The sequence below is a fragment of the Tupaia chinensis genome, unplaced genomic scaffold (assembly GCF_000334495.1).
Source record: "Tupaia chinensis unplaced genomic scaffold, TupChi_1.0 Scaffold000366_1, whole genome shotgun sequence".
NCBI classification, from domain to species: domain Eukaryota; kingdom Metazoa; phylum Chordata; class Mammalia; order Scandentia; family Tupaiidae; genus Tupaia; species Tupaia belangeri.
This window is the reverse complement of record NW_006159863.1, coordinates 928,531-948,541: the sequence shown is the minus strand read 5'-3', so window position 1 is coordinate 948,541 and position 20,011 is coordinate 928,531. Positions and strand designations below refer to the sequence as shown.

The 20,011-nt window shown below is 38.0% G+C and overlaps 1 protein-coding gene across 1 annotated transcript in view; it reads left to right on the top strand.

The window, feature by feature from the left end:
• Positions 1 to 20,011, top strand: part of ELP3 (elongator acetyltransferase complex subunit 3) — a gene marked incomplete at its 5' end in the record, with an annotated part of 93,322 nt that overhangs the window by 33,363 nt on the left and 39,948 nt on the right. Inside the window, 1 exon segment of the mRNA XM_014589633.2 lies at positions 4,234 to 4,427. Within this exon segment, the coding sequence (XP_014445119.1) occupies positions 4,234 to 4,427 (194 nt within the window).

Below are 20,011 nucleotides of genomic sequence, written 5' to 3'. Positions count from 1 at the left end.
AGGAAAGAAAGTGCCAGCATCAGAATTCAAGTCTAGGATCCCTTGTCTCTAAATCTAATTTAATCCAGGGGCTCTATTCCAGAGGCTTACACCAGAGAAGCTTTTTAAAAATACATATGCCCAGCCCAAGGCTCCAGTTTTAATAGAAGTCCCACAGTGGCTCTAACGTGCAGCCAGGCTGAGGACCATAGAGCAGAACAATGAAGGATCCTGTGTAGCACAGACCCATGTGAGACCTCACAACTCCATCCTGTCCCTGTATCTTTACATCATGTTTTAGTTATATGACTAGTCAGTGTTCACATTGTAATTTCTACAATTGTTATTTACCCAGAACCAAATAATGCTTTCTTAATATGTAAGTACAGATACATACCGAACAGGTATGTCGTGTTTTTTTTTTTAAGAATTATTTATTTAATTTTATTTGTTATTATTTTTAGAAATTTGACCAGAGAGAGAAAAAGTGAGAAAGCAAGCTGCCAAGTTTAGGACTTGAACTGCAGTTAGTGCCTTAACTGCTGGCCCTGGGAACATTTTCTGAATACTCTTATTTTTGCTAGAGTTACTGATTTCCTTGTTTTTTATTCTATGTTGTTAATTTTTTTTTTTTTTTTTTTAGAGAGAGAGATTTTTGCTATAGGGCACATGTGCTTGCCAGAGAGGCAGAGAGATAGAAAGTGAGAAATCACCCCCCCAGGGGGGATGGCCATGATGCGATCTCTTCTCCATTCTCCATTCAGGATTTTGGGTACACATGCACACGCACCTGGCATGAATTTTAAGCTGCCGAGTCCAGCCCTCAAACTGTGGTCGACTACGTGGGGGTCCATTGATGTAATCATTAGGCTATCTCTTGTTCCCAACTAATTTCATTGTTTTTAATTCATTCATTTTTTTATTTGTTTGGTGTTCTGTGCACCTGTAACTTTTAAATGTACCCATTCAATGTTAAGCTCCTCTCAGTGGCATAACATATCAGATGTTCTTATTAGGTCCTTTTTCAGCCTAAATCTTGGAGGTCCTATAGTTTAGTTCTACACTGGCCTGCAGGTCTGTACTTCACACACAGAGCTGTCCTTGAGGCTTCTCCTCTCTGTTCCTTGTACAGATCCCTTACTTTCTGACCCCAAGTTATCTTCTGCATTCATGTATGCTGTCATTTTGCTAAAACACATTCTCCAGCAGTTTCCTAAAAAGGGGCTCATTATGGTTTCATTATAAACCTTTTGCATGCTTGAGAATATCTCTATTCTACCTTCACACTTAGAGAATTTTAGGATGAAAATCATGTTCCCTCAGATTTTCTTTAAGGCATTGCATCATTATCTTCTAGCTTTTAGCTCTTAAGTCATCCTCAATTGTTCTGATTCCTAATTTTACATTCATTATTGCTTAATCTTATAATTTATATAACCTGGGTTTTATTTCCCCCCCCTCTCTTAAATGCTTTTAGAAATGTCTCTTTATTCCTTTATGTAGGTTGTGGAGTTGTGGCATACTGTTTTAGTCAGTGATGTTGCCAATGACAGCAATACATGAGTCTGGGTGATTTCTACAGAATACAAGTTTACTGAGTCCAGCCACAGTGGCACACAGTTAGTGCCATCATTTTGGAGGCTGAAAGCCATATAGGAGGCCTAGGTTCAGTCTTGGGCCAACCTGGCATAGTTGCATGTACCAGTAGTCCTCGTTATTTGGGATACTGTGGCAGGAATATTGTGACACAGTGAGACCCTGTTAAAAAATACCTATCTCTGCCCCCCTATCCCAACCCCTTCATAAAAGGGAGAAAAAAAGAATAGAGGTTTTAGCTCATAGTTTTGAGGTCCAGATTTGAGGAGCTGCATCTATGAGGGTTTTCTTGCTAATGGCTCCCCAAGGAGTCCAAAGTGGTGCATGACATCATATAGCAAGATAGAGCAAGAGCATGTGTGTCCATGTCCACGTCCCCGTTTCATTCCCTCCTTATAAACCCACCAGGTCTGAATCGTGAGGCCCCCACCCTGCGACCTTAATCCTAATCATCTCGCAAAGGTTCTACATCGTGATTCCATAGTCAGATTAAGTTTTTTACTCTCTTGATCTTATCTCAGCCAAATTTTGTCATGTAAATTTGAGGAGGACACATTTAAACCATAGCATATATCTTGGTAAGACATTTATTTGGTTGTTTTTTTCTCCAGAGAGTGCATGTGCTTGCCAGAGAGAAAGAGAAAGCACCCCCAAGCCCCACTGGAGATGGTCACACTGCAGTCCGTCTCCCCCATTATGGGATTGAGGGCATGCATGCACACAAGCATAGTGTGTTTTTCAAGCCACCAGGTCCAGTACTCAAACCATGCTATGGCCATTTAGAATCCAGTCACCTTAACCACCATGCTACAAGCCAGCCCAGTAAGATGTTTAATTAATTGTGCTATTGAAGGACTTTGGCATCTGAGAAATCTTTTTGTACTACTTGATAACGTTTCACCTTTTCATTGTCCTATGTTCTTTCTAAAACTCCAATTTAGAAATGTTAGATCTCCCAGATTGTCATCTGATATTCTTACCTTTGCTACGTTCTATCTTTTTTGTTCTGCTTCCTGTTTTCTCCGCTATTTTTCATAAGTATATTTATTTATTCCATGAGAGAGAGAGGGAGAGATGGAGAGACAGCATTCCCAAGAGGATCTTCATGCCATGATACACCCCAGCCTCATCCAGCTGGGGTCATGGGCATGTGTATACCAAATGTGCTTAAGATTGCCTCGGACCCAAACAAAGGACCTTTCTCATGTGGGTCCAGAATATGTCTTAAAGACCTGACAGATCTTTAAAATACCAGTGTTACAGGAAAGATTGCACAATTACAGAAGAATGTCTCTAAGACCAAATGGTGCACAAAGAATACAGTATTTAAGAATGAAACAGAAATCAATGAGAGAGATCAAAAAGTCTATATTCACATTTTTTTCTAAGAACAATGAAAAGTTAAGCAGTGAGAAGCTTTGTAAAAAGCAATGTAGCCAAAGATTAAAAAGCGTTTTACATTGATAAACTATACAGCACTGCTGCCAGATAGTCACAAATGCCAAAGTGGGAATGAGGGGAAGCTGCGAATCTACCTTCATTCCTCCAATACATGTTGGGCAAAGTCAGGATTAAATGATCTGCACAAGGTCATGGGAAGGAGCATGCCTTTGTCTCATTGCTGTATTTCAGATGACTAAAGCAGCCATCTGGGAAGATATTTTACAAGAAATGACTAAGCCAGAAATACATGGATTAGATGTATTGCTTAGTGTCCAGATAACAAATGGACAGTGTGTAGCCCAGGTTAGGAATGGTGCCAGTTGGCCTAAAGACAAAATAGTCATATCCAGGGATTTGCAAACTTTCCATAAAGAGTCATGTAGTAAACATTTTAGGTTTTATAAGCTAGATGATCTCTGTCACAACTTTTTAAAGAAGGATATAGTCCAACATTGAAGGCAGACATTGAATATATCGTCAGCATGATGATAAGAAAGAGATAATACAGGATTCAGTGGAGTTTTTTTTTTTTTTAAGTGAAGCAGCTAATATTTATTTTATTATTTTATTTTTGGAGAGGTTTTTGTTATAGGATACATGTGTTCACCAGAAAGACAGAGACAGAGAGACAGAAAGCAAGAAATCACTACCCAGGGGGGATGGCCACGCCGCAATCCCTTCTTCTCCATTCTCCTCTTGGGATCTTGGGCATGCATACACAGATGCTCAGCGTGAGTTTAAGCCACCACGTCCGAGACTCAAACTGTGCTCGACTACATGGGAGTTCAGCGACATAGCCATTATGCCAACTGCTAGTCCTGGGGTAGCTAGTATTTAAAGTTCAGAAAGACCTCTCTAAAGAAGCAGTATTCCACTGATCTCCGAAGATGAGCTAGATACGTAAACGTTGATAAACTGTCCAGACAGGTCATTGCCTTTGCAAAGGCAGAAAGGCAGTGTGGTGAGGGGTGGATGAGAAAAGATTGTACCAATTAGACAGGGTTGGATTGGGGAGGGCCTTGCAGTCCACCACACACATACTTTGCTCCAAAAAGGCTAGAAAAACAGTAAGCTTCTGTTCTAGTCTTTCCTTGAAGGAAAGGAAATGTCCCAAGATCTGCTGAGTATGTAAGGGAACCTGCCCAGGGTTGAGACTTCACATGAGTAATCACTACACCAGTAATAGAGAAGTTATCTTCTGTTCTTTGTTCACAGGAGTTTTTTGAGAACCCTGCTTTCCGTCCTGATGGTTTGAAACTCTACCCTACCCTAGTAATTCGTGGAACTGGGCTTTATGAGCTTTGGAAGTCAGGAAGATATAAGAGTTACGCTCCAAGTGACCTCATTGAACTGGTGGCTCGGATCCTGGCCCTTGTACCTCCGTGGACTCGAGTGTACCGAGTGCAGAGGTAGTATTATCTTTTACTCCCAAAGTCATTGGTAACTAATTTGTCTGCTTATAATTTCTCATGGGAAAAACCTGATTTCTTATTGAGGGTTTCGATTTTTTTTTTTTTCATTAAAATAGGATGTCTGGAGTATCTATTTGTACATAGACAAGTACGGAAGAAGAACAACTGCCATAGCAACTTTGCCAATATCATATTGATTAATCTGTCCACTCACTCATGCGTTCATGATGCCTGGAGATGGCATCACGGTGGCAAAGAAGGACAGTACTTGGTTCTGAGGAGCTTGTGATCTAGATTAGAATTTCTTCCAGGTCACTTCAATCTAGGTACAGTTACTGATGTGAGAAGAGCAAGAATAGTCATGGATCTTATCTATGTTCTAGAGCCTCTAAAGGAGAAAGAAAGAGTAGCAACAGTCATCTTTTATAGATATTAATGTAAAAGTGCAGAAAGAGTGATACATTCCTGAGAACATGAAGAAAATAAAATAATTTTAACTTTTGTCTTCCTGGGAGAGAAAGCTTAAAGATCTCATTTGCAATCCTGGACCTTACTTATTACTTAGTTGCCAGAAACATGGCATAACATTGCAGAGAAATTTTAGAAGGCACAAGTTATCTATGATCCTACCAAAGTCATTCCTGCATTGGCCAGTCATGAAGGCACATCCCCACCACCTTGTTAAAAACCACCCTGGTTTCCCATATTACAAATATGAGGCCAAAACTGACTGACAAATAATGCATATATAATCAGCTACTGTGACTAGTACTGTACTGAGCATGAAAAATGTGTTGCTTGGGATACAAAACAGTAAATACTAAAAATAAGGAATTATCAACTACAGTCATGAACTATGTGACCTTTCAGCCAATGACAAGCCACATGTATGTCGGTGGTCCTGTAGGATTCTAATAGGCCATACAAGGCAAGAAGTAAGCTGACCATCTAGGTTGGAAGGTACACACTATAGTGTTGACACAACAAAGGAACCTAATGACACGGTTCTCAGACTGCATCCCTGACGTTAAGCATCGCATGACTATACTTAAGGAAAATTATCAGGGACGTAAAGCAATAGATTTGCTTAGAGGTCAAAGGACATTTACACTGTATTTTTCCACAGCATAATAATGTCTCAAAATTTTTTAATTATTGATTCTAGGATAAAAATGGCCTATGATCTCTATTTTTTAAAAAAATATATATACCTAAAAATATTTAGGGAATATTGAATAGAAAAGTCAGCTATTGAAATCGTTTGCATTATCCTTCCCCTTATTTTTCAACCCTTCTAGAACAAGTCAGTCTCAACTGGGCTGAGTAATGTAGGCATTAGCATGGAGGAGGTAGGAAGCTACAGAGTCCCAGAGCAGGGTGAGAAGGTCACTTGTGGAGAAGGCAGTGGGATGGTACAGGCATGGTTAAGCCAAAATGTGGTGAAAAGGGCATTTATTCTTTTAGATGGTCTATAGGATGTCAGAGCTGAGCAGTGTATGGAGGGTGTTTCCTTGGAGGTGGGAAAGTGTAGGAAAGAGATAGCAATGAAAGGTTGGTTATGTATAGGGGTTGATGTCATCAGTAATTATGTTAAAGTAATAGTGTTAGGCATTTTGTTATGTGAAAAAGAAGAAAGGTAGAATGAAGGCCATGGTGTTTTAGAATAGGAGATATTGGTGCAAACGCCTGGTTTCCAATATATATAGGCAGATGTAGATGTAAATGTAATGAATAATAACTATAGAGTGTGTGTGAGTATGTGTAGGTTCTTTTTTTGTTTGTGTGTTGTTTTATCTTAAGGTAGGGTCTTGTCCTGTACAATACAAGGTTCTGAACTAGATCTTTTTGCTATAGAGAACTTAATGGAAACAATTTAATGGGGTCTAGGATTGTGTAGTATTAAAATATTCATATTAATTTCCTGATTTTTCCACAAGAATTCAAAGAATTCATGGAAAAGTAGAATTAAAGTTTATTTTGCTGTAAATTTTGTTTTTTGAAATCTGTAGGTTTTTCATAATATACACTCTCATTGCATTTTTTTGAAGACCCCTTATATAAGAGAATATCCTTGTAGGAAATATTGAAGTATTCTGAGGGTGTTGGTACAATTTGTTTGTGACTTACTTTCAAATACGTAGGGAAATAGTTATTTATATTGCACTTGGAGCTTTTTCTGTAGCTTCCAGATTGTTTCAAAAAATTTAAATTACACAGTAGATAACAAAGATTCCATAAATAGCATTACCAGAGACAAAAGGAAAAGATCATTTGCATTTAACTGGCTTGGGTAACCAGAGAACTACATCTGCCTAGCAGCAGAGCATGAGGACAGATACCACAGAATAGGTACCAGTTTCACATCCAGAGATTCCATAGTCTTCCTACCAAAAGTAACGAAGTATAGTTCACACTGGCAGTCAGGTGAAAAATTTGCATTCCTCCCCTTGGTTTTCAGCTTGAAATTTTGTTTCTCTCTTGGTGTGTATGTATGTGCACACTCACAGAGAGAGAGTGTGTACACTCACCAGAGAGAGAGGGAGGGGGAAAGTGAGAAAGCACCTCCACTTCCATGGGGCATGGTCACACTGCAATCCCTTCTCTATTTCTCCCTCCTTTTAGGATGTTCAGCATGTAGTCAAACATGCCCAGAGTGTGTGTATTTTTGAATCAAATGTAGCAGAGGCATTGCTATATTCTAAGAGCTTAATTTTATAGACTTTATGAGACTATGGGACAATATCCTGACATATCACCAGCTGAGAAAAATAAAGATTTGGACAAAATAAAAGCAGCAAATATAATCATTATAGGAAAAAGGTCCTAATGGGAAAAATAAAGAACATATATGTTATCTAACCAAAAGGCCATTATGACCAGAAAGTCATGACATTATGGACAATTAGAGGCCTATTAAAGAAAGCTTCTCATTCTCATGACGCCTTTACATAACTCCTAGGAAGAATTCGATGTAGAATACTCTCCTAGCTCTAGTTTCACAAGGCCAAACTGGGGGTTATATTCCTCTATCAGTGTACCCCGTAAGTGCTGTGAGGGAGGAATGGCACAAATAGGTGCAGGCTTAAGGTTTTGGAGTGACGCTGTATAGCTTCACATGTACATAGTACATGGGTGATTTATAATTAATGCAGTAGCATCAAGCAAGAGGTGATGGTGAAATCCCTTTAAAAATGTAGAATGAGTACTGTCCTTGGTGAGTCTGAGGGCAGTTTATTGTTTGAAGATAGTGGTGATTCAATTCCTAACAGTAAATGCCATTGGTAAAGAGAGCCATCTGGATTCTCATGCTTTGGAGCTAATCATTTCCTTAACTTTGAATACGATCATTCATTAGGTATTTTAGTCTGGATTTCTAGGAAAAGCTAAAGGGTAAAATTTTGAAATAAAATACTAAGTAAGGTGTTAATAGGTAAGTGAAACATTATATACGAATGTGTCCAAAAAAAGGCTAAGTCTTTAGACAATGGTAAGTGAAAAACCTTCTGATTTGGGAAAGATCATGAGGTTTTACTCAGATGTTTCTTCTTACCAAAAGTAACGAAGTCTAGGTCACAGTGGCAGTCAGATGAACAATTTGCTTCAGTCAAACTTGTAGAGCCATTCTGAGATTGTAGAAAAATTGCCGTTAGTCTAAGAATGCAGTTAAGCACCCTTACTCTGTTTAACTTTGAAGTAGTTATATCTAACTAGAAAGAAATCACTGGCAAAGGAGAAGAGCCTTCAGGATGTTTAATATAGACAATTTCAATAATGAGAGGTTATTTTAAGTCAAAAGTAAAGGAAAATCGCGTGTGTCTTTCTGGTCTGTGCCTTTAGAAAATCTGCCCATTTGTATAGAGGGTCACCAAGTGGCAGCTTCTTCCAACAGCAATAACATACTTGGTGCTAAGAGAAGCTGAACTATGTAGTGTATGTGGAGAAGATCTTAGGAGCTATATTTGAGGCAAGTATCAAATGGGAGGAAGCAAGAAACAGAAGATAATCCAAGTGAGAGGACACAATGTTTTATATATTTTTTCACTCTACTATAGATTACTTGACATTTTTAATCAGTTATTTTTCCATCCTGTCTCATTCCCAGACCCCCTTCTCTTTTTTAAAAAAACTATTTTACATTTTTTTTGATTGATTGATTGATTGATTGATTGATTGGAGAGATCTTTGCTATAGGGCACGTGCGGTCTCCAGAAAGAGAGACAGAAAGCGAGAAATCATCCTCCAGGGGGGATGGCCACGCCGCAATCCCTTCTCCTCCATTCTCTTCTCAGGATCTTGGGCAGGCACGCACATGCACCCAGCGTGAGTTTAAGCCACCGGGTCCGGGACTCAAACCACTGTCGACTACATGGGAATTCAGCAACATAGCCATTACTCTAACTTCTGGTCCCACATTTTTTACTTTTTTGACAGTTGAGTCACTAACACATCTTTTTTTTTTTTTAATTCATTCATTTATTATTATTTTTTTTAGTTTGACCAGAGAGAGACAGAGGGTGAGACTGAGAGAGAGAGGAAGTGAGAAAGCAAGCCACCAGATTCAGGACTTGAACCCTGGTCGGCCATGTGGGAGTGTCCAGCGCCTTAACCACCACGCCACCTGCTGGTCCCGCCACTAACACATCTTACTGGATATTTTTCTTCCTAGTAGAAGATTATGGATTCTAGCCTGGAAGGGTTCAGTCAATGATTAAATGTAAAATTCTACCCAGACACATGATGGAGCCACATTAAACTCTATTGCCTTCAGGCTATTTGACAGCTGTCTGCCTAGATGTGATATTTAAATCACTGTGAAGCATTAGAATAGCAGTACCAATTTGCAACCAAAACATGCCTCTGAAGCAGGAGAAACCTCAGCAGAGAAAAGCTCTAGACATCACTTTGCAAGTTTTTTGATGAACAAATTGCAAGTATCAGCACCTCTAAGCTTGAAATGTTAGCGTGTTGAAATTGAAAAAGTAATATACTGGTATATAATCTTTCTTCAAACCAAGAAAATGAAACTAGATTGAATCAAATTGTGAGAAACCTAAGATTAATTTTAATTCCTTCCCAGATGGATGTACTAAGGTTAAATAGTCAACAATCTCACCTAGACTGCCACAGTGTCTCTGTATTTCAGATTGCTTAATACAATGCTTTGCACTTCGAAGACACCCAGCATATATGAGGGAGTTTCAGCAAGTTCCTGGATAATGTGTATTATGCAAAAAACATGGATGAATTTCAAAAAATTTTTCACCACAAAATTCATATTTCAATTTCCTTTCCTATGACCTTTCAACATCCCCTCAGAATTATCTCCCCTCATTTTCAGTGAAAAGGACTTCAACATTGAAAGTGGCAATTGCCATACTTCTCTTCCTTAATGAGGGAAAACTTGCATCTGGTATACTCCAGACATGTCACTGCCCAAGATCATTAGGGCTATGTTGCAGTTTGGAAGGGACAGACATAAAGTTATTTATGAACTGTCAGGATCATTGTAACCCCCAAGTTACCAAGTCCTCACAGATTTGTATTCTCTGATAACGAGGGCCAGCCTCAAAGACATGTGACCCATGCGGTCTCAGCAAGGCCTGGCACTTGGCTTAGTGCTCTGCTGTCGCCATTTTGAAATTATTAATAACTTTTTAACAAGGGGCCCTACATTTTCATTTTTGCATCAGGCCCCACAAATTATATACCAGACTGCTGTTAAATTCTAATACAATAGAATCTTTAATCTTTTTAAAAACCTGTAAAGCCCATCTTCCTTTCCTTTCCTACCTCCCCTTCTCATTGCTTATGGGGGCAGTGCCATGGAGGTGTTGACAGCAGCATGCCTGGCACCTGACAAAACAGAGAAGGTAACAGTAGGGCATGCAGAAATGACTGCTGGAGTTGTTGAGAGATTGGGTATACTGAGCAAATAGGTTATTTGATTTAGCAAATGAGTAAATGTACTGAAGATAATGAGAGCCAGCTTTCACTCTTAAAAGGTGGCATGCTGAAAAGTACACTGAGGGAGACCAGCAGATGGCATAGCAATTACATCACTGGACTCTCATACAGCTGACCACAGTTCAAGTCCTGGATCCTGAGACTTGTAACTCACACTGGGCACATGTACCTGTGTGCCTAAGATCCCAGGAGGAGAAGGGATTGCTATATGGTCATCATCCCTCGGGGGTGATTTCTTGCCTTCTTTCTTTCTCTCTGGCAAGAGCATGAGCCTGTAGCAAAAATAGCTCCCCCCCAAAAAAGAAAATACTGAGGTACTATGTCAATATTAGAATTAGCTGTATGAAATCATAGATTTTTTAATTTATATGTAGAAATAGTTATAGATGTTGTGTACATGTGTGTATAGGCTTATAAACAACAGAAATGTATTGCTCACTGTTTTGGTAGATGTATATATGAAGAATTACAGAGGTATGGATAAGTAAACATGTATACACATAAATATATTTTGTATATTGATGCACATATATTCCTTAATTGTGTATACTGAAAGGGTCTAGAGGCAATGATATACCAGTATTAATAAGCATAGCAAGTGCCAAGATCTTAGTTTCCAAATACCATTCTTTATGGAAAGAAATCAGAGCTTGGAAAAATGGCCGTTCCTATGGCTTGGGCAGCAAGCATAGAAAATGAGCATGGAACACCTGTTATAGAGCAAGGGGACCCAGCCCCCAGGCCATGGACCAGTACCATTAGGAGCCAGGCCACATAGCAGGAGACGAAGGGGGCGGGCTAGTGAGTGAAGCTTCATCTGTATCTGTAGCTGCTCCCCTCGGTTGCATTACCTGCCTCCTGTCCAACCAGCAGTGGCATTTAGATTCTCATAGGCACATGAACTGTGCACCTGAGGGTTCTAGGTTGCTCCTCTCATAAATCATTCTCACACCACACCTGCCTAGAAAAATTGTCTCCCATGAAATCAGTCTCTGGTCCCAAAATAGTTGGCGACTGCTGTTCTAGGGAGTAAAGACATAAAGATGATGGGACATGTCATAAAGACCCAGAAGCCAGCCTGAATGCTTGCCCAGTGGCCAAATGTAATCTAAGCAGTTATTAATAAATAAGTATTACTAATACCAAATTACAACTCATTGAATAAAATAGGAATCCATGAGTCTACACTGATATGAAATAAATGAATAAATAATTGGAAAGAAGGGAAAAGGAAGATGACACAGACAGGATTCATCAGTGGATGAAAGACTGAGATGTGGAGGTTTGATAAGGAACAGGATCCTGTCGTAATACTGACCTTTCTCCCATGAAATACTCCTGAAGGGAAAAATGGTGATTACAGTGGAGATATCCAGAAGAAATTTGACCCGGGCATCCCAGTGGTAGAACAGGGCAGTGGAACTTGCCTTTTGATAATGATTTATTGAGAAAATTATAGCATCATTTCCTAGTATTTGTGCCAAGAATTCATGGCCTGAATCTGGTCATGAGGAAACACTGAATACATGTACGTTGAGGGTCGTCCTACCTATGGAAGGCATGTACCCTTTTAAGACTGCCAAGGACATGAGAGACATTGAAGACTAATGGGACGTTACAAGTTAAAGAGATTGACATTTTAAGCCATCTGGGGAAATTCAAATAGGGTCTATGTAGGGACATAAGTTTTCATTTCCTCTAGGTAAAAACCAGCAAGTGTTACTGTTGTAAAATTGTGTTTATTTTTCTAAGAAACCTTCATACTGTCTCCCAAAGGAGCTGCTCCATTTTGCATTTTCACCAGCAATGGGTAAAAGTTTCTGTTGTCCCACCTTCTCACTAGCTAGCATTTGGCATTGTCAGTATTCTAGATTTTGGCCATTCTAGTAGGTATGTAATGATATTTAATCGTTGATGTCATTTTCATCTGTACATCATTTTCCCCCCTTATTTGTTGTGATTTTTAAGCCACTGGGTCTGGGACTTATACGACAGTTGGGAATCCAGTGCCTTAACGACCGTGCCACCTGCCGACCCCTCCTTCTGTCCATCTTTAGCATGGTGTCTGTTATTGTCTTTGGCCCAATTTTCTTATCACATTGTGTTTTTGTTGTTGTTTGCCTGTTTTGTCTTATTGCTGAGTTTTAAGAGTTCTTAATATTTTGTATATTTTCTCCTACTCTGTGGCTTTTCGTCTTTTCTTGACATTGTCTTTTACAGAAAAGAGATCTTTTTAAGTCCAGCTTCTTAGTTCTTTTTTTTCCTCCGAAGAGATTTTTGCTATAGCACACGTGTGCTCACTAGAGAGACAGAGAGACAGAAAGCGAGAAACAACCCCCCGCCCCCAGGGCTAAAGGCCATGCTGTAGTCCCTTTTCCTCCATTCTCCTCTCAGGATCTTGGGCATGCATGCACACACACCCAGCATGAGTTTAAGCTGCCAGGTCCAGGACTCGAACTGTGGTCAACTACGTGGGAGTTCAGGGACATAACCATTATGCCATCTGCTGGTCCTTCAGTTCTTTTTTTTATGTATCTTTGGCATTATCTTAAAAATCATTACCATACCCAAGGTCATCTAGGTTTTCTTCTATTCTAGCAGTCTTATAGTTTTGCATTTTGCATTTAGGTCTAATGATTCACTTTGAATTAATTCTTGCAGTGTAATCAGTCTAGATTCATTTTTTTGGCATGTGGATGTCCACTTGTTCTGGCACTATTAGTTGAAAAGACTGTCTTCATTCCATATTGCTTTTGCTCCTTAGTCAGGTGTAGTTGGTTATATTTATACAGGTCTATTTCTTGAGTCTCCATTCTGTTCCACTGGTCTATTTGTCTGTTCTTTCACCAATACCATGTTGTCTTGATTACCGTAGCTTTATAGTAAGTCTTGAAATCAGGTAGTATTAGTTCTCCAATTTTGTTCTTCAATATTTTGTTGGCTATTTTGGGTCTTTTGCCTCTTCCTATAAATTTTAGAATCAGTTTATCAGTAACCACAAAATATTGTGCTGGTGTATTCATTGGAATTACATTGACTCTATAGATCAAATCGGGAATAAATGACATCTTGACACTGTCAGGTTTTCTTATCCAAAAATAAGGAATATATCTCCATTCGTTTAGCTCTTTGATTCTATCCATCAGTTTTGTGGTTTTTCTCATATAGATCTCAGACATTTTGCCAGACTAATACAAAGGTGTTTCATTTTTCTAAGGGTGCTAATGGTATTGTTTTTAATTTCAATTGTTTAAAAAAAATTTAATTTCAAAAACTTGTTCATTGCTGATATCTAAGAAAGTGACTAACTTTTGTATATTAACTTTGTATCCTGCAACCTTACTGTAATCACTTATTAGTTCTACAAGGCTTTTTTGTTTTTTTTGTAGATTTCTATGTAGACAATCATGTCAAATGTAAAAATTACACTTTTATTTCTTCCTTCCTCATCTATATGCCCTATGTTTCCCTTTTTGGTCTTACTACATTACTTACTACTTCCAGGATGATGTTGAAAAGGATATACTTGCCTTATTCCTGATCTTAGTGGGAAAACTTTTGAGTTTCTTATTATTAAGTATGATATTAGCTATAGGGTTTTATAGATATTCTTTATGAAGTTGAAAAAGTTCTCCTCTATTCCTAATTTACTGAAAGTATTTATCATAAATGGGTGTTAGATTTTGACAAATGCTTTATATGCATCTACAACATGATCATCTGATTTTTTTTCTTTTTTTTTTTGGTTAGAGTTTTTTTTTTATTATGATTATTTATACATTCAATTGCAATACATCATTTAGATTGTAAAGAGATTTTACCCAGCATGATACACAGTCCAGCTGAGAATACTCTACACATCCTCATCAACAGATAACAAACCATATCTGTATCCCACAAACATCTTCCCTCCTTATGCTATAGGGCACGTGCACTCGCCACAGAGACAGAGACAGAAAGTGAGAAGTCATTCCCTGGGGAGATGGCCATGCCACAGTCCCTTCTCCATTCTCCTCTCAGGATCTTAGGCATCCATACACAAGTACCCAGAATGAGTTTTAAGCCACTGGGTCCAGCAATGTAACCATTACACTATCGGCTGGTTAGCCCTTCATTGTGATGAGTTATACTAATTAATTTTCAAATGTTGCACCAGTCCTACCTGTAATAAATCTCACTTATTTGTAGTATGTAGTTTTTTCTATACATTAGATGATTAGATTTGATTTGCTGATATTTTGTTGAGAATTCTTACATTTATGTTTATGAAAGATACTGGTGTGTAGGTGCCATGTTCTGAATATTTGTGCCCCAGCCCCCGCCTCAGTCTTAAATGCAGGGGACCTTTTGAGAGGTGATTAGATTACAAGGGCAGAGCCCTGATGAATGGAATTAGTGCCTTTATGAAAGAAGTGAGCTGCCTTGCTCTTGCTACCATGTGAGAACACAGCAAGAGAACACCATTTATGAGAAGACAGTCCCTAATCAGACACCATCAGATCTGCCAGCACCTTGATCTGGGACTTGACTGCCTCCAGAACAATACATTTCTATTGTCTATAAAGCTCTCCGGTTCCTGGTATTTTGTTATAGCAATATTGAGAGGGCGCAGACAGTAGTTTTCTCATAATGTCTTTATCAAATTTAGTGTTAGGGCAATACTGGCCTCAGAATGAGTTAAGAAGTATTCCATTTGCTTCCGTCTTCTGAAAGAGATTGTGAAAAATTGATCAAGTTTTTTCCTTAAATGTTTGGTAGAATTCACCAATGAACTTATCTGGGCCTTGTGCTTTCTCTTTTGGAAGGTTACTAATTATCCAGTTTTAAAAATAGGTACACTCTTACTCAGATTGTCCATTTCTTCTTGAGAGTTTTGGCATAATTGTCTTTCAATGAATTGGTTCATTTCATGTCACTTATCAAATTTGCGGGCCCAGAGTTGTTCACAATATTCCTTTATTACCCCTTTTAACATTTATAAAATCTGTAGCGATACCCCCACTTTCATTTTTGAAATTAGTCATTTCTGTCCTCTTTTATTCTTAGTTAGCCTAACTAGAAGCCAATCAATTTTATTGATCTTCTCAAAGAACCAGCTTTTGGTTTTGTTCATTTTTCTCTATTAATTTCCTGTTTCAGTGTCATTGATTTCCACTCCAGTTCTGATTTCTTTTATTCTGCTTAGTTTGAGTTTAATTTGTTCCTCTTTTTCTAGTTTCCAAGGTAGAAACAGATTTTATTTCATATTTTTCTTCCTTTTTAATAGTATTCATTCAATGCTCTAAATTTTCCTCTAAGCACTACTTTGCTGCCCTTGTTTTTTGGTTCCGATTTTTGTCATCCATTCTTTTTCTGCCTTTTGTTGTTTTAATTGAGCATCCTATATTATTCCATTTTCTCGCCTTTCTTGGCATATCAGTTATGCTTCTCTTTTTTTATTCTTTTTTTAGTAGTTAGTTGCCCTAGAGTTTGCAGTATACATCAGAGTTGATTTTCAGATAACACTATATCATTTCACAGATATGAGTACTTTGAAATAATACCTCACTCCTAATTTTTGTATCATTACTGTCATTGATTCTTTTTATGTGTATATGCATACATAAGCATATATGTATATGATATATACATAAGCTTACATAATTAATTGCATCATTGCTATTAATACTTCAAACAACTACTGTCTGTTAGAACAATTAAGCATAAGAAAACTAAGTTTCAGTTCGCATTCGCTTACCTTTGTTCATTTTTTTTTCCCCTTTGGGTATTGATAGATCTAAATTTCTGGCATATCATTTCCCTTCTCTCTAAAGAACTTTTATTTTAAGAGTGAGATTTTTGCTATAGGGTGTATGTGCTCATGGGAGACACAGAGAGAAAGTGAAGAATGGCCATGCCATAATCCCTTCTTCTCCATTCTCCTCTCGGGATTTTGGCCACACATATGCACACAGGCCCAGTATGAGTTTCAGGCCACCAGTTCCAAGACTCAAACTGCAGTTGGCCATGTTGGAGTCCAGCACCTTAACCACCACAGCACCTGCTGGCCCCTAAAGAGCTTCTTTTATAATTTCTTGTAAGACAGTCTGTTGGGGGAACCAGCAGTTAGCGTAATGGCTATGTCGCTGGACTCCCACGTAGTCGACCACGGTTCGCATCCCGGACCCGGTGGCTTAAAACTCACACTGGGCACGTGTGCGTGCGTACCCAAGATCCCGAGAGGAGAATGGAGGATAAGGGATTGTGGCGTGACCATCCCCTCTGGGGGGTGATTTCTCGCTTTCTGTCTCTCTGTCTCTATCTGGCGAGCGCACGCGCCGCGCCCTATAGCGAAAAGCCTCTCCAAAAAAAAAAAGACAGTCTGTTGGTAAGAAACTCCCTCTATTTTTATTCATCTAAGGAAGTCTTTAATTCTCCTTTATTATCCTTTTTTATTATAATTTTTTTCTTTTTTTAATTTTCCAGAGGGCACATTCACTCATAGGAGAGACAGAGAAAGGAAAAGAAAATACCCCCCATGGGAAATGGTCATGCCACATCCCTTCTCCTCCATTTCTCCTTCCTTTTGAGATTTTGGACATGCACATTCACATCCCTGGATTGTTTCTGAAGCCACTGGGTCCAGGACTCAAACTATGCCGTTGCCCATATGGGATCTAGCTATCTTAGCCACTATGCCATTGCATAGCTATTTAATGATCATTTCACAGGATACAAAATTCTGCAGGTTTTTAAGTTTTGTTTTGTTTTTGTTTTCTCTCAACCCTCTTAATTATTTCATTCCATTTTTCGTTTGCATAGTTTTGGAAGATAAGTTGTATATAATTCTTCTCTTTGTTCCTCTATGAATAAGGTTTTCTTTTTTTTAGCTTCTTTCAGGATTTTTTTTCTTTATCTTTGATTTTCTGTAATTTAAAAATGATATGCCTAAATGTAGCTTTTGGGGATATTTATCCTGTTTGGTGTTCTCTCAGCATCCTGGATCTGTGATTTGGTGTCTGGCATTAATTATATGGAAATTCTCAGTTAATATTTGTTTCAAGTATTTATTTTGTTCTTTTTTCTCTTCTTCTGGTAGTCTCATTACATGTATGTTACACCTTTTGTGGTTGTCTCACAGTCCTTGGATATTCTGTTCTGTTTTTTTCTTTGTTATCTTTGCTCTTCAGTTTTTGAAGTTTCTATTGATGTATTCTTGAGCCAAGAGATTCTTTCCTCAGCCATATCCATCTACAATAAGCCCATCAACAAAGGCACTCTTTATTCTTGTTACAGTGATTTTGATCGCTAGCATTTGGAGGAGAAGGAATTCTTTCTTTGGGTTTTCATCTTTCTGCTTATATTTCCCACTATTCTTACATACAGTCTACTTTTTCCATTAGAGCCCTCAGCATAATAATCATAGTTATTTTAGATTCCTCATTTGATAATTCCAACTTCCTTGCTATGTCATTTCCCAGTTGCTTTCTTTGTGAGGCAGAGACTGGGAGATAGAACAATAGAAAAATAACTGGTTAACATCAGGCTACCTTTCAGTCAAGGATTAAAGGAGAATCATGTCAGTTCCTTATTTGGGGAATTTGACTGTTCTCAATCATTCTCCTTATTTCTCAGAAAGTCAGGTAAACAGCTTAGTTTTGGCTCAGTGACATGGAACTTTAGCCCAAGTGACTCCATTTTGATTTTTAGTCTGCTCCATTGGAACCTACTGTAGGAACTCAGTCCAAAACAGTGGCTTCCAATCATTTTTATTTAACACTTTTGTCACTTGGGCTTTTGGTGCTATGTATAAAAAGCTCATGAACATGAAGTTTACACCTGTGTTTTATTCTAAGATTTGTATAATTTTAGCATTCACTACTTTTTGGTCTGTGACCCATTTTGAATTAATTTGTGTGTGTGGTGTGAGGTAGTGATCTGGCTTTCTTCTTTTGCCAGTTTGTTAAAAACACTCCCTCCAACCCCTTCTCCCACTGAATTATCTTGTCATCATATATTACTTTTAATGTGTAGATCTCAGACCCTAGTTTGAGACTATCACAGAACATCCAGGTAGCTCTGAACTCTTGTGATTCATCAGATTCCATACCCTGGTCAATCCTTATGGGGTTTAGGCATCATCTACAAACTTAAGGAGTTGCCTTAATGAGCCAAATCTTCATTTACCCACAGAAAACTAAAAGTGCCTAGAAGGTCCTGGTTGTGTTCCCTAATGTCAAATCAAAGTTCTGGTAGTTCCAAAGCACCTCAGCCTCTTATGTCTATAAATTGTAAGTCTATCTATATCAATTTTTAGTCAGTTCTTGAGTTCTTCCTTTCCCATTTAACAGATTAATGAATTGCATGTAGTTAGAATTGTCAAAAAACAGAATTACAACAATCTGGTTTAAAAATCTTAATTGGCCTTATTCATGATTCTAGAATTAAGCAGCAATTTATTCCGTAAAATAGAATAAGTGTTCCAGTGAACTGAGCAGAGGAATTGGTCTTGTATACAGAGGGCTGAAAAAGGCAGAAACAAACCAAAAAAAGCAGATTGGTTGTTTCAAAGTAACTTCCTTTGTGAAGTAGAGACAGGGACGTAGAATAATAGGAAAAGGACTGACTAGTTAACATCAAGTTACTTTAGGTTACTTCTTTTGTGTGTGTTAAACTGAGAGAATTTCGTTATCATGTCATTGAAACTGGCCTGTTCTGGAAAATAGTCTGTTATCTCTCTCCTGTTTTCTGGGAAGTCAGATAAGTTACCTTTGAATTGGTGACATAGTCAAATGAATGACTTCATTGTGATTTTCATTCTGGTCTCTTGGATCCTAAAACAGGAGTTTAATTCAAAACAGTGGCTTCCCATAATTTTTATGTAACAACACCCACCTAAACTTTCTCTTACCAAGTTTCCAAATATATTTTGAAATTCAAGCAATTTTCTAAATTTTCTGTGCTAGTGGAAAGAGAAAGTATAAAACCATAAATATGAGTTAATAGCAGGCAAATCAATTTCTTCATGGTTAGGGAAGTTGAATTTGGTTTTGGAGAAGCACACTACCCCCTACACATGGTACTGAGGAGCTATGTATCTAGCGTTCTAAAGCACAAGAAGACCATGATGTACCTTAGAGAAAATATGTGTAGTCAGAAAGTTTCTTTGAAGCATGAGTTTTAGCTCTGTGACCATAAGATCAACGTTAACAAATCAACTGTATGCTAAATAAGTTATTTTTAAACAGAAACACCAAAATCGAAGTTATATATTGATCAGTTGAAAATGTTTCAGGAGCTCACAGGAACCTAATCCTGAATATTCTTTAGAAGCAGTAATTCAACAGTAGCAAATTCATTGTTCATAGCAACTTTATAGACTGTAACTACCTCAAATAACAAGAATTAAATGTATTTGTCATATAATGGGTATTAACAGTGGTTGCCATGGATTTTATCAGATCGGTTTTTATACCATGTACAATGGTTTAATTTTACTTTTAAGTTGTAAGCTATATTTATTATTTTATGTGTTTATATATGTAATATTTAGTCATATTTCATGTAGTCATATATTTATGCATTATTTATAAAATATTTTAGGATTGAAAAAGAGCATTTAAAAGACTTATGTAATA